This window comes from Hemitrygon akajei, chromosome 18 (assembly GCF_048418815.1).
Source record: "Hemitrygon akajei chromosome 18, sHemAka1.3, whole genome shotgun sequence".
Lineage (NCBI taxonomy): Eukaryota > Metazoa > Chordata > Chondrichthyes > Myliobatiformes > Dasyatidae > Hemitrygon > Hemitrygon akajei.
The window spans coordinates 11,299,976-11,314,894 of NC_133141.1; the positions used below are offsets into that span (position 1 = coordinate 11,299,976).

The following is a 14,919-nucleotide window of genomic DNA, read 5'->3' on the forward strand; positions in this document are numbered from 1 at the left end:
GTCAGTAACCTGATTTTGTGTCTTTTTTATAGGACAGGCCACCTCTCCAATCTCATCTCATTGCTGGAACACCTGACTCCAAATAGCTTTTGTAGAAGGCATTACCCCAGAGGTTCACATACTTTTCCCAACAAATACATGTAATATAGGAATCATTTTTCTCAATAAATAAATGAACAAGTATAATGCTTTTGAATTAATTAATTAATTGGGTTTTCTTTAGCATGAAGATCTAATCACATTTTAGGTCATATTTATGCAGAAATAGAGAAAATTCTACAGGGTTCGCAAACTTCATAGCACCACTATAATTTCCAGGGACAAAGTGACCAGACTTCATTCTCCACCTGTGGCAAATCAATCTGTCCACAAGATTGGTAGAAATTGCCACCACATAGTCCTGTCTTCATCATGAGGACTTCATCGTGTTGAGTGACATGCTAGAGGTTGTTAAATGTGATGGGCTCTGTGCGGATCTGGGAGGTCAAAACTGGGAATCCATGAAGCACGGCAGCAGCATAAATGTGCGCCTCCACAATCTTCGAACAAGTATATTCCTCACTCCTCCATTACTGTCAGGCCCTGGGTCAATGGGAGGTGCAGAACGGTATGTCAGGAGTAGCAGCAGGTGCATCTAAGCTACAATGTGGGGCTACAGGAACAGTCCTACCACATCTTCATATCAATGGTATGGGGCAGTTAAACAGGTCACAGCAGGAGGAGCCTCCAAGAGCATCCCAGACCTCAGCAATGGTGGGGTCCAGCAGGTGAGTGTTAGGACGAGGCATTCATGGCTGTGTCCACCCCATGTGCCAAGTGCCTATGGAGGAAAATAAGCAGTTGAATTGTTGTGCTGAGGTTCCCGCCTTCTCCTTTCTTCCAACCCCTTTTTATTTTATTCTTCTGCAATCTATCTTTCAGTCATCTGGTACATAGCTGTCTGTCTCTCTTAACCTCTCTCCAGCTTTGTTTCCCTGTCCATGTTCTTGTGGCTTTGTCGACGTGTCCCAGGATCCTGAACTACCGTCAGTGAAAACCAAGTAGAAGTGAAAGAGAGAGATGATATGGCCCTGAGCCTCCCTGTGAGTTCAGCTGGCTTCTGCAGCTGTATCCAAGTTTGATCTGGGATTCAACATAAAATGGTGACAGGGTAATCTCCCTGGACTGGAGTGGGACATTACAGTGTCAGTACAATGGGTGATGGCTGGTGGTGTTGTGGCATCTGTACTGGATTTCGAGGTAAATGGCCCGGGGTTCGAATCCGGCTGGCTCCTTACACACTTTCCATCCACGCTCAGTTGAGCATCGAGCTAGAAACTCGGCCTTGTAAAAAACAGACAAATGCTACAGAAACAGCAAGGTTGCCGCTGATACACCTCGAGGCGTGGAGAGGAACAGAAGAAACGGGGTAATACCATGTTCTGCAGCACCTCTGCTCCTTAGGTGAGGAGCTGCACACCACATGGTGATGTGTCTGTGTTGCTGACTGACCAGAACACCCCTTCCAGCCTGCGGGGCCTCGTCACCGGGGGAGGCTGTAGCTTTAAGACCGCACTCTGTGTATTAACTTCCTCTCTGTTTTCCCGCTGAAGTTCACAGTGTCCGTCTCCACTTTAACCAGAGGCTGCAAATCCTGCTTGTCAGTGGTGCAGACCCCTGGCCTTGTTCCCAGGAATGTAGCTGGAACTGTTTTATCTTGTTAGTGTGTTAGCATCACATGCAGTAGATCACAGAGCAACAATTAAGCTGCACTTCATGTTACACAATGCAGCGGGTAACCTCCTGTGTTTCTGTAGACGGCCGTCTCTTCCCACCCTGGCTTAACTTGTCCACAAATGGATCGGTTTAGGGAATCATTGGTTGATGAGGAAATGCTTTGGTGGTAGGGGTAGGAGAAGGGGCACGGTGATGGAGTTTGCAGTTTACCAACCCAGCCTTGAAAGTGTGGCCACCTCTGTGGGGTTTTCTGTTTTAATCTCGAAACTATTACCATCCCTTGGTCCCGCAGCACAAGGGTTTTAACTAGTACTATTAGTTACGTTCTAACCCCAAACTACTGATGTTTGCATGAAACCTCCCCCCAGCGTCACCCAGTCTACAAGTTCACTCCTCAGCACTGCCAGGATATATCGTATTCCGTTTTTGTGAGTGAAGGCCGCAGAATGTCGTTACAGAGTGGTCTTTGACCTCTCTGATGTTCCTCCTACAGGACCAGTTCCAGACATTGCCCTGAAAGGGATGTGGTTGTGCTCAGCCCCCTGCCCTGTGCTGATGTGTTGCAGTTCACGCAGTTCGTGGAATGCAGCCAAAGTGCCTGATCACTGGAGCTATTCTTAAAGAGACAAGGCTCAGTCCAAGTTTCCAGTTCCAGGGGTGGGGACAGCTCCTGAGTGAAGGGGTGGGTAGTTAAGGAAGGCCTGGTTGGGGGGGGGGGGGGGGTGACGGTGGAGATTGTCAGGGAAGCTCTCTGTGAGGTTCCGTGGAGCCTCTGAGTGCCTGCCTCGGATGGCTGGGAGTGAATGTTTAAGCATTAAGGAGAGACTGTGTAAGCTGGGTTTGTTTTCCCTGGCTTCATGGTGGGGAAGTGTCTGGAGTTTAAAGGTGTTCAAAATTCTGAGAAGTAGAGGTGGGGGAGAGTGGGAGACATTCCTCATGAGCAGAGGTGTGTGAAATCAGAACTATAAGTTTAATGTTAAAAGCATGGAGATTTGGAGAGAGTGTATCAGAAAGAACCAGAGGAGTTTTAGAATCAGAAACGCACTGCCTGCAGGGGTGGTGGTGATGGGGACTCACAGCGTTGAAGCAGAATTTGAATGAGCTCTGGTACCACCAGGAAGAGACTGCTGCGGACCAAAGTCAAAGTAAACTTATTATCAAAGTACATATATGTCACCGTATACAGCCCCAAGATTCATTTTCTTGCGGGCATACTCCATAAACTCAACAACCGTAATAGAATCAATGAAGGACCACACCCAACAGGGTGGACAACCAGTGTGCACAAGACAGCAAACTCTGCAAACACAGAAGTAAAAAACTAATAATAAATAATTGAGAAAAAAATATCGAGAACTTGAGATGAAGAGTCCTTGAAAGTGAGTCCATAGGTTGTGGAAACAGTTCAGTGATGAGGCGAGTGAAGTTATCCCCTCTGGTTCAAGTGCCTGATGCTTGAGGAGTAATAACTGTTCCTGAACCTGGTGGTGTGGGACCTGAGGCTCCTGTACCTCCTTCCTGATGGTAGAAGAGAGCATGTGCTGGGTGATGGGGATCCTGATGATGGATGCTGCTTTCCTACGACAACACTCCATGTAGATGTGCTCAGTGGTGAGGAGACTTTGCCTGTGATGGACTGAGTCACATCCACTACTCTTTGTAGGATTTTCTGTTCAATAACATTGGTGGTTTCACACCAGGCTGTGATGCAGCCGGTCAATATACCCTCCACCACACATCTGCAAAAGTTTGTCAGATTTTTAGATGTCATGCTGAATCTCCTAAGGAAGTAGAGGTACTTTGTAATTGTACTTGCACACTGGACCCTGGGCAAGTCCTCAGAAATAACACTGAAGAATTTAATGTTGCTGACCCCCTCCACCTCTGATCCTTCGATGAGGACTGGCTCATGGACCTCCAGTTCCTTGGTCTTGCTGACATTGAGTAAGAAGTTGTGATTTCACTCAGGCAGATTTTCAATCTCCCTCCTGTATGCTGATTTTGCCAACGACAGTGGTGAATATGTGAAATTGGATTGGTTTAGTTGGGGTCTTGATGGTCAGTTCCTGTTTCCTGGCTGTCTAACTCTATGATCTCTGCTCCCTGATCAGTTGTCCAGGAGCTTTAAAACCATTCAAATAATATTCGTGTCTCCAGTCCATTGGTTTGATCCTAGGGCCTGGCAGTATATGTTCAGCCCAGCATTCACTGTGCTCATTGTTCAAGTACTCCACGGTGTGCCACACAGCTGGTGTGTACAGACCACGTGAGGTCCTCCGTGATGTGGATGCCGAGGAACTTAAAGCTGTTCACTCTCTCAACCACAGATCCATTGATGTCAATAGCCCGTCTCCATTCCTCCTGTAGTCCACAACCAGTTCCTTTGTGTTTGCCTGCAGTGCTGACGAACTGTGGACCTGGGATTGGAAAGAACCCAGTATCTGTTATGATTGGTGCATAGACAGATGACATCTCTGGATCTTGTCTGAGGGCATGAGGGCTGATGGATATCTCGGCCAAGAGAGGGTCAGACGAGCCCAGCCCTGTCCAGTTCAGCTACTGCCACACAGCGAGTGGGAGGCAGTAGGGCTCTTAAAAGAGGAGGTGCTTGTGAGGTCCATACCTGGGCTGAATGGTGGGGGTGATTGCGGGAGAGATGGGAGTGATGTCTCTTGTTGTGTATTTAATATTTCAGTTGTGTTTGAGTAATATTGTAATATATTGTTTGATTAAGCATTCTTGCTTGTTTAAATAATTCGTTATGGTTATGTGTAAAAATACATGAATTGTATACATCATGACACTACCACGCTTAAAGTAAACATGAAGTTAGACTCACATTTTGGACTCCCGTGGCTTCCTTTGAATTAGTTTAATGTTTGAAGTTACAAAACATAACATTTATCAATACCAACCGCGCTTTGCTGTGTTTCTGTTTTCCAGGCTCATGCTTGCCCTGTCTGGTGGACGTGGTCCCGGTCAAGAATGAGGAGGGGGCGGTTGCTATGTTCATCATGAACTTCGAGGAGCTGAGAGGCGCCACACACAAGCCAGGCAGAGGGCAGAATCACAAGCTGGCCCCGGACTGCTGCACTTCCAGTAGGTACCACACAGTGGCAGAGTTGGCACATCTACAGACTGGGTACAGTAGTCAACACAAAGTACACTGCAGATGCTGTGGTCAAATCAACACGTACAACAAGCTGGATGAACTCAGCAGGTCGGGCAGCATCCGTTGAAAGGAGCAGTCAACGTTTCGGGCTGAGACCCTTCGTCAGGACTGAAGAAGGAGTGTCAGGGGCCCTATAAAGAAGGTGGGGGGAGGGTGGAAAACCAATCAGAGATCAAGGGGTGGGTGGGGGGAAGCAGGGAGGGGATAGGCCGGAGAGGTGAAGAAGGAGTGTTAGGGGAAAGCACTATGGGTGGTAGAAGAAGGCAGAGTAATGAGAGAGGTGATAGGCAGCTAGAAGAGGAGGCAGAGAGAAGGAGGGAATTACCAGAAGTTGGAGAATTCAATGTTCATACCAAGGGGCTGGAGACTACCCAGACGGTATATGCGGTGTTGCTCCTCCAACCTGAGTTTGGCCTCATCATGGCAGTAGAGGAGGCCATGTATGGACATATCCGAATGGGAATGTGAAGCCGAGTTGAAGTGAGTGGCAACCGGGAGATCCTGTCTGTTGTGGCGGACGGAGCGTAAGTGCTCGACGAAGCGGTCCCCCAATCTGCGTCGGGTCTCGCCGATGTAGAGGAGGCCGCACCGGGAGCACCAGATGCAATAGGCGACACCAGCAGACTCACAGGTGAAGTGTTGCCTCACCTGGAAGGACTGTCTGGGGCCCGGAATGGTGGTAAGGGGGGAGGTGTGGGGACAGGTGTAGCACTTACACTTACAGGGATAAGTGCCAGGTGGGAGATCTGTGGGGAGGGACGTCTGGACCAGGCAGTCGTGGAGGGAACGATCCCTGCGAAAAGCAGAGAGGGGTAGAGAGGGAAAGAAGTCCTTAGTGGTGGGGTCCTGTTGAAGGTGGTGGAAGTTGCGGAGGATAATATGCTGGATCCGGAGGCTGGTGGGTTGGTAGGTGGGGACAAAGGGAACACGGTCCCCGTTGTAGTGACGGGAGGATGGGGTGAGGGTCGAAGTGCGGGAAATGGAGATGTGGGTACAGTAGTCAGTTTCCCGGGTTGGTCCCAGTTCTCGGCCACAGTAACAGCAGCACGCACACAAACACCACACTCTCAGCAGGTTCCAAGTGCTCATAGGAAACCCTGCCTCAAAATCTATGGAGTTCTCAGTGGATGTGATCTACAGGAATTGTGGGAAGAGCCAAGTGCATCTTTCATATGAGTTTTGTCAGGTCAGGGGTTGAGATCTGAGCCGTCTGTTATTCAGTGAAGTCTGGTCTGAGGATGCACCCAGTAATGACCAGGGCACAGCTAGTGTACTGTCGACACCCTAACCCCCATTACCCACCCCCCCACCCCGGCTGGGAGAGTACAGGTCAATGCAGAGTAAAATTTCCTTCACAGTGTCCTTGCAAGGGCTGGATGTGGATATTGTCCTCTCCGCTTAAACTAAGGACATACTTGTGGTCACAGATCCCAGTGAGGATGCAGGAGTGGTCTCTGACATGTTCTTTGCTCAGATCAATTGTGAGAAACATTCCGCACTCCTCGTTAGGTCAGTGGTTGGTGGAATCCTCGATGGAGGAGTTGAGACTGTTTGTGTGAGGCACCACACACCACCTCTATCTAGGAGTCCAGATAGGAGATGGAAGTGAAGGACAAGATCTGGGTTAATATTAACCCCACATTCTCATTAACAAACCCCAGGATGTGGAGAATCTGACGAAATTGACCCTGACCCAGCTAGAGTCTCAGAAATGCCCTCTGTGCTGTTCCACGGTGCACGGAGAGGTTTCCCAAATGAGGTTAGGGTTAGGGTTTATTATTCTTAATAAACATATAAGATTATTAAGGGATTGGACACACTGGAGGCAGGAAGCATGTTCCCGCTGATGGGTGAGCCAGAACTAGAGGCCACAGTTTAAGAATAAGGGGTAGGCCATTTAGAACAGAGATGCGGAAAAACTTTTTCACCCAGAGAGTGGTGGATATGTGGAATGCTCTGCCCCAGAAGGCAGTGGAGGCCAAGTCTCTGGATGCATTCAAGAGAGAGTTAGATAGAGCTCTTATAGATAGCGGGGTCAAGGGATATGGGGAGAGGGCAGGAAGGGGGTACTGATTGTGTATGATCAGCCATGATCACAGTGAATGGCGGTGCTGGCTAGAAGGGCCGAATGGCCTACTCCTGCACCTACTGTCTATTGAGTCTGGACGCACCATGATGGTCCATACTGTGGTAGAGATCTTTCAATGCAGGAGACAGCCCCCTTTACCCTGGGACCTGGGGTGGAGAGTGTGCTACAGAGAAGTGTGAGTTGCAAGTTGGTTCTCGTGCTCCCAGCCCCTTTACCAATCCTGTTTTCCATATTCATCCTGAGTGTGAGATGCCACAGCCCCTGCTTGAGTTTCTAAAGGTGCTGCTCCTTACACTTCAACCCTACACTCCTGGTGAGTAGTTTGTGAAGGGAAGGGTCTCCTCGTTGGTCTGTTCCCTGACATGGCCAACGTGGTCACTCACAGGTCCGAGCAGTGAGCCGCCAGCCTGTCCGTGCCTGGATATTCCTGGGGAAAGAACATGCTGGATCCACTGGCTTTTTGGAACTGTCGAGGGACAGTGATGTGAAAAGAATGTAATCACAATCTTGAGTAGAAATTACATTCTGGACCAATATCAGCACCCACACCCTGCACCACTCTCCCTCTACACCTCACACCCATACTCCTCTCTCTTCCCGCCCCCCACCCCCCATGTTGCTTTGCTCCTATGCCGCCCCTGGAGCTTTGGCCCCGATGAACTCTGTTCCCTGGACTCGAACTCAGAAACCCAACCAAGAGAGCAAGGCAAGCTCAACATACTGAAGCTCCCGTTTCTGCAGAGGGTCACACGGCTCAGGCTTGTGGAGTTTGAGAGGCAGGACGGGAAACACCGGGTGCTGCTTCAGACCGAAACGTCAGCCTTTATCCCCGCTGACCCTGGGTGTCGATCCCCCCATTCCAAAACGCTCAATCCACTCTCTGTCCTGTGAGACACCGGACTCCACCCTCTCTCTCTCCACACCTGTCCTCTCTGCTTCCTCCTCCCTCGCCTGCTATCCCGTCCTCCTCTCATGCCCTTGCCCTCCCTCTCAACCCAGCTGTGTCTGCTCTGCCCCTCTAGTCTTGTACCCCCAATCCCTCACACTATGCTGTCCTCTGCCCACCCTCTTCTCTAACCCTGCCCCCCAGATGCTGTTGCCCCTCCTGACTCATCTCTTTCCCCTCCTCCCTCTCTGCCCCTTTCTCCGTGTGGCTGTGCCAATATCTGAACCAGTTTCCTCCCTCTCTCCAGGCCGAGGGAAGGTCTTTAAGCTGAAGCTGCCCTCTCTGCGGACCATGACCCTAAGCCAGCAGTCCCTGGCCAAAGAGGGTTTTGATGCAGTGGCAGATGACCAGCCACAGTCGGACCGAGACTCGCTGGCCATGCAGGACCTGCGGGGTCCCCGTGGCGACAACTGTGCGCAGCCCAAGGCCACTGAGTGGGAATCTCTGACAGATCTCCTCGACCATTCAGCTGTGTGTGATCCCTCGCCAGGACGGGGCCAGGATCCAGACCTCCGATGTACCAACTCTAATCTGATACAGATCCAGTCTGGGGAGAGCTGCCCCAGCATCAGAAGGGCCTCCTCCGTCGACAACATCGAGATGATGAGGAACAAGTTCGAGAAGAAATTCAAGGAGAAGAAACCACCTTCAGGTGAGAAAGAGCCAAAATCGTTCCTGGATCTTCCAGCTACTGAGCCCTTGGAAATGTGAGCCCCAGACAATGTCCTGGTACTAACTTGGTTCAGGTGTAGACCAGCATCCAAAGGTGCTGCACTCTGGCCACATGGGTCATACCTGAAATGAGATCAGGCAGTTGCTGCTTGTGGTCTCTGTGAATATCAACTCCTGACTTTTACCTAGTCACTTCCATGCTGGTGAAACTGCAAAATCTCTCCAGCTACTGGGGCCAAGATAAAATGCAGGAGTTATGGAGCACTCCAGCACAGAAACAAGCCTTTCAGGCTATCTAGTCTGTGCCAAACTATTAATTATTGATCTCCCTAGTCCCATCAACCTGGACCCGGACCATAGCCCTCTGTACCGCTCCCAACCATGTACCGACCCAAACTTCTCTTAAATGTTGAAATCAAGCCTGAATCCATCAGCTCAGGGTGAGGAAGTTCCCTCTCATGTTCCCCTTAAACATTTTATCTTTCACCCTTTACCCATGACCTCCAGTTCTAGTCTCACCTCAACCTCAGTGGAAAAACCCTGCTTGCATTTCCTTGATCTATACCCCTCATAATTTTGTATACCTCTATCAAGTCTCCCCTCAATCTTTTACGTTCTAGGGAATAAAGTCCTAACCTATTCAACCTAACTCGGGTCTGCCAGACATGGCAACATCCTTGTAAATTTTTTCAACCTCGTTTACATCTTTCCTGAAGGTAGGTGACCAAAACTGCCTCAATACTCCAAATTAGGCCTTACCAATGTCCTATACAACTTCAACATAACATTCCAATTCCCGTACTCAATACATTGTTTTCTGAAAGACGATGTGCCAAAAGCTTTCGTTATGACCCCATCTACCTGTGATGCCACTTTCGATAAATTATGGACCTGCTCTCCCAGATCCCTTTGTTCTACCACACTCCTCAGTCCCCTACCGTTCACTGTGTAAGACCTATCCTGGTTAGTCCTACCAAAGTGTGACAAAGTCGCACTTGTCTGCATTAAATTCCATCTGCTATTTTTCAGCCCATTTTCCCAGCTGGTCCAGATCCCTCTGCAGGCCATGATAGTGTCCACTACACTCCCAGTATTGGTGTCATACACAAATTTGCTGATCCAGTTTATCACGTTGCCATCCAGATCGTTGATATAGGTGACAAGCAACAATTGACCCAGCACCGATCCCTGCGTCACACCACTAGCCACAGGCCTTCAGTCAGAGAGGGAACCATCTACTACCACTCTCTGGCTTCTCCCACAAAGCCAATGTCTAATCCAATCTACTACCTCACCCTGAATACCGAGTGACTGAAACTTCGTGACCAACCCCCCCATGCAGGACCTTGTCAAATGCCTTACTAAAGTCCATGTAGACAATATCCACTGCTTTGCCTTCATCAAAAAACTCTATAAGATCAGTTACACACAACCAACCACACACAAAGCCATATTGACTATCCCTGATCAGTCCTTGTCTATCCAAGTACTCATATATCCGGTCCCTTAGAATACCTTCCAATAACTTTCCCACTACTAATGTCAGACTCACTGGCCTCTAATTTCCTGGTTTGTTCTTAGACAGCAGAATGGCGTTAGCTGTCCTCCAAACCTCACCTGTGGCTAAGGCTATTTTAAATATCTCTGCTAGGGCCCCTGCAATTTCTGCACTTGCACTGCACTGGGTCCAAGGGAACATATTCTCTGCCCTGGAGACTTATCCACCCTAATTTGCCTCAATATGGTAAATACATCCTCTTTTGTGAATTGTATAGAGTCCATGAATTTGATGCTGCTTTGTGTCACTTCTATAAACACTGGGTCTGTCTCCAAAGTAAATACAGATGCAAAAAATCCATTTAAGATTTTCCCCATCCCTTTTGGCTCCACACATAGATTACCATTCTGGACTTCCAGAGGACTAATTTTATCCCTTGCAATCCTTTTGCTCTTAATATATCTGTAGAATCCCTTTGAGATTCTCCTTCACCTTGTCTGCTAGAGCAACTTCATGCCTTCTTTTATCCTTCCTGATTTCTTTCTCGTGTTTTCTTGCATTTCTTACACTCTATAAACACCTCACCTGTTCCTACCTGCCTATACCTGCAATGCACCTCCTTGTTTTTTCCTTAACCAGGGCCTCAATATCTCTCAAAAACCAAGGTTACCTAAAGCTGCTATCCTTGCCTTTTATTCTAACAGGAACATACAAACTCTGTTCTTTCAAATTTTCACTTTTGAAGGCCTCCCTCGTACCAAGTACACCTTTGCCAGGAAACAACCTGTCCCAATCCACACTTGCCGGATCCTTTCTGATACCATCAAAATTGGCCTTTCTCTAATTTAGAATCTCAACCTGAGGACCAAACCTATCCTTTTCCATAAGACCATAAGATATAGGAGCAGAAGTAGGTCATTCGGCTCATCGAGCCTGCTCCGCCATTCAATCATGGGCTGATCCAATTCTTCCAGTCATCCCCACTCCCCTGCCTTCTCCCCATTACCCTTTGATGCCCTGGCTAATCAAGAACCGATCTATCTCTGCCTTAAATACACCCAATGACTTGGTCTCCACAGCCGCTCGTGACCACAAATTCCACAGATTTACCACCCTCTGACTAAAGTAATCTCTCCACATCTCAGTTCTAAATGGACGTCCTTCAATCCTGAAGCCATGCCTTCTTATCCTGGCCTCCCCTACCATGGGAAATAACTTTGATTTTCCATAATTATCTTGAAACTAATGTCATTATGATCACCAGATGCAAAGTGTTCCCCTACACAGACTTCTGACACTTGTCCTGTTTCATTCCTTAATAGCAGATCCAGTATCACGTTCTCTCTAATTGGGGCTCTATGTATTGATTAAGGAAACTTTCCTGTACACATTTAACAAACTCTTATCCCATCCACTCTTTTTACAGTATGAAATTCCCAGTCAATCTATAGAAAGTTAAAATCACCCACTATCACAACCCCATTTTTCTTGTAACTGTCTGCTTTCTCTCTACAGATTTGCTTCTCTAAATCCTACTGACTATTGGGAGGTCTATAACTTAATCCCATTAATGTGGTCATCCCTTTCTTATTCCTTAGTTCTACCCATATAGCTTCAGTAGATGAGCCCCGTAGTCTGTCCTGACTAGTAATGCCACCCCTCACCCTCTGTCAACGGAACCCTGGAACATTGAGCTGCCAGTCCTGCCCCTCCTACCACCAAGTCTCACTAATGGCTACAACGTCATAATTCCATGTGCTGATTCATGCCCTGAGCTCATCTGCACGTCCTACAAAACACCTTGCATTGAAACATACGCTAATCAGAACATTTGTGCCACCATGCTCAAACTTTCGATTCCTGACTTTGTATATAAGCTTAACAACGTCTGTCCCCAGAACCTCTCCACCATCTGTTCTGGCACTCTGGTTCCCATCCCCCTGCAACTCCAGTTTAAACCCCACTGTGCAGCATTAGCAAATCTTCCCGTTAGGATATTAGTCCCCCTCCTGTTCAGGTGCAAACTATCTCTTCTCTACGGGTCCCACCTTCCCTGGAAGAGAGCCCAATGATCCAAAAGCCTGAAGCACTCCTGCCCCATCTCCTTAGCCACGTTAAACTGTGTGATCTTCCTAGTTCTGACCTCACTAGCATGGGATACTGGTAGCAATCCTGAGATCACAACTCTAGAGGTCCTGTCCTTTAACTTAGCACCTAACTCCCTGTGGTGAACTACATATACCTGTCTGGACACGCCCCCCCCCCCGCTGACTGCTCCTGTGGCTCCTCCCACAGACCCCTGTATAAGGGCGATTGAGATCTGAGCCCGGCCTCTCAGTCTCCAGGATGTAGTATGGTGGTCAACTACTGCTTGTTCCTTCTTCCAGTCAATAAAAGCCGATATCTCGCTTTTACGTCTCAGAGAGAGTTATTGATGGTGCATCACTCCCTGAACTCCCTATGCAGAACCTTGTCACTCTTCCTACCTATGTCATTGGTACCTTTCTGAAACACGACCTCTGGCTGTTCACCCTCCCACTTCAGAATTCTGAGGACTCAGTCTGAGATGTCCCAGACCCTGAGATGACAAGAGACCGGACTGCCATGGCAGTCCTCTGTTAGGTCATCCCACACCCCATGCCGCCTCCCCCCAGCAATATCCAAAGGGTTGTTAAAGGGGAATAGCCACAAGGTTACTCTGAAGGGGCTGCCTATCCCCTTTCCTCTTCCTGATGGTCACCCACTTACCTGTGTTGTGCACCTTGGGTGTTACTACCTCATTGTGTGTCCTGTTGATCAAGCCCTCAGCCTCTCAAATTATCCTGAGTTTAGCCATTTCCAGCTCCAACTCCTTAACATAGTCAGTTATAAACTGCAGTTGGATGTACTTGTAAGTGTAGTCAGTGGGGACACTAGAGGTCTCCCTTCCTACATCTCGCAAGTGCAGCATTCCATTATCTTGCTTGACACCTGCACTGTTCTAACCATGAGAGAGAAAGAGAAATTAAATGAAAAAAAAATCTACCGACAGCCTTCACGTCTTCTCGGCAAAGCCTCTGTGAGACAAATCCTGAAGTCCCCACTCTGACACTGGCCTATTCACACAATGGCTGCTCTGCTTAAACCTAACTACTTTTTACTGACTCTTGCCATGTGCCTAATTATGCACAATCCAATGTCTCTTCGGGAACTATAGCGCGCAGAATTTTGCAGCTGCCCTCACTAGCTTCTTTTAAACTCTCTCTCTCGCTGCGCAACCTCACTTCTCAAGAGCTGTGGGTCGCAGATTGTCGTGACTGCCCCTGCTTGTTTCTTCCACTATGCAATCCATATCTCCTCCAGAACTCTGATGCATAGAATCTCCCGACAGCCCCCGCTCGCTTCTTTTTAACTCATTCTCCCACTACACAATCCAACATGTCCTCGGGAACTCTGGCGCACAGGATGTCCCGACTGCTGCCACTCGCCTCTTTGGAAATCTCTCTGTCGATATGCAGTCCAAAGTATCCTCAGGAACTGCGGTGCGCAAATCGTTGCGACTGACCCTACTCACTTCTGTTGAACTCTCTCTCCTGCTACATAATCCAGCATCTCGTCAGGAGCGATGGCACACAGAATGTTCCGACTGCCTTCGCTCGCTTCTTTTGAACCTACTTTACTACTACACAATCCAGCATCCCCTCAGGAATTGTGGTGCGCAGAATGTCGCAACTGACCCTGCTCGCTTCATTTGAACTTTTTCTATCGCTACGCAATCCAGCATCTGCTCAGGAATTGTGCGCAGAATATCGCAACTGACCCTGCTCGCTTCTTCTAAACCCACTCCCCTACTATACAATCCAGCGTCTCCTTAGAAACTGTGGCGCGCAAAATATCGCAACTGACCCTGCTCGCTTCTTTTGAACTCTTTCTTCTGCTATGCAATCAAACGTCTCCTCAGAAACTGTGGTGCACAGAATATCCCGACAGCGCCCGCTCATTGCATTTGATTTAACTCTTCCACTACGCAATCCAATGTCTCCCCAGGATCTGTGGCGCACAAAATGTTCAGACTGCCCTCACTTGCTTCTTTTGAACTCTTTCTCCTGCTACGCAATCCGTCTCCTTGGGAAATGTGGTGCGCAGAATGCCCCAACTGCCCCCATTTGCCGATTTTGAAATGTCTCCCCGGCTATGCAACCCAACGTCTTCTCAGGATCTGTGGCGCGCAGATTGTCCTAACTTCTACTGTTCACCTCTTTCGAAATCTCTCTCCTGCTACGCAATCTAATATCTCTTCAGGAACTGTGGTGCGCGTAATGTCCCGACTGCGCTCATTTGCATCTTTTGAACACACTCTCCCCTGCAACATGATCCAGCATCTTCTTGGGAACTGTGACGCACAGAATAACCTTACTGCCCCCACTCGCATCTTTTGAACTCACTCTCCTAGTAGCAATCCAGCATCTTCTTGGAAACAGTGGTGTGTGGTATGTCTCGACTGCCCACGCTTGCTTGATTTGAGCTCTCTCTCCCACTACGCAATCCGTTTTTTCCTCAAGAACAATGGCGCGCAGAATGTTCTGAAATCTCTCTCTCTATGCAATCCAATATGTTCTTGGGAACTATGGCAAGTAGAATGTCCCACCTGTTTTTGAGCTCACTCTCCCACTGCACAATCCAACGCCTCCTCGTGCTTACTGCCATCACTTCTTTTGGACCCACTGTCCTGCAGCACAATCCAGCGACTCCTTGGGAACTGTGGCGCGCAGAATATCTTGTTGCCCCCATTTGCTTCTTTTGAACGTACTCTCCCGCTACGCAATCCAACATCTCTTCGGGAACTG

The 14,919-nt window shown here is 48.5% G+C and overlaps 1 protein-coding gene across 7 annotated transcripts in view; it reads left to right on the plus strand.

The window, feature by feature from the left end:
* Positions 1–14,919, plus strand: part of kcnh6a (potassium voltage-gated channel, subfamily H (eag-related), member 6a) — a 165,143-nt gene that overhangs the window by 65,587 nt on the left and 84,637 nt on the right. For all 7 annotated transcript variants that reach the window (XM_073070787.1, XM_073070781.1, XM_073070780.1 and 4 more), the window contains 2 exons: positions 4,660–4,815; positions 8,171–8,575. In XM_073070787.1, the coding sequence (XP_072926888.1) occupies positions 4,660–4,815; positions 8,171–8,575 (561 nt within the window). The remainder of the gene's footprint in view (positions 1–4,659; positions 4,816–8,170; positions 8,576–14,919) is intronic.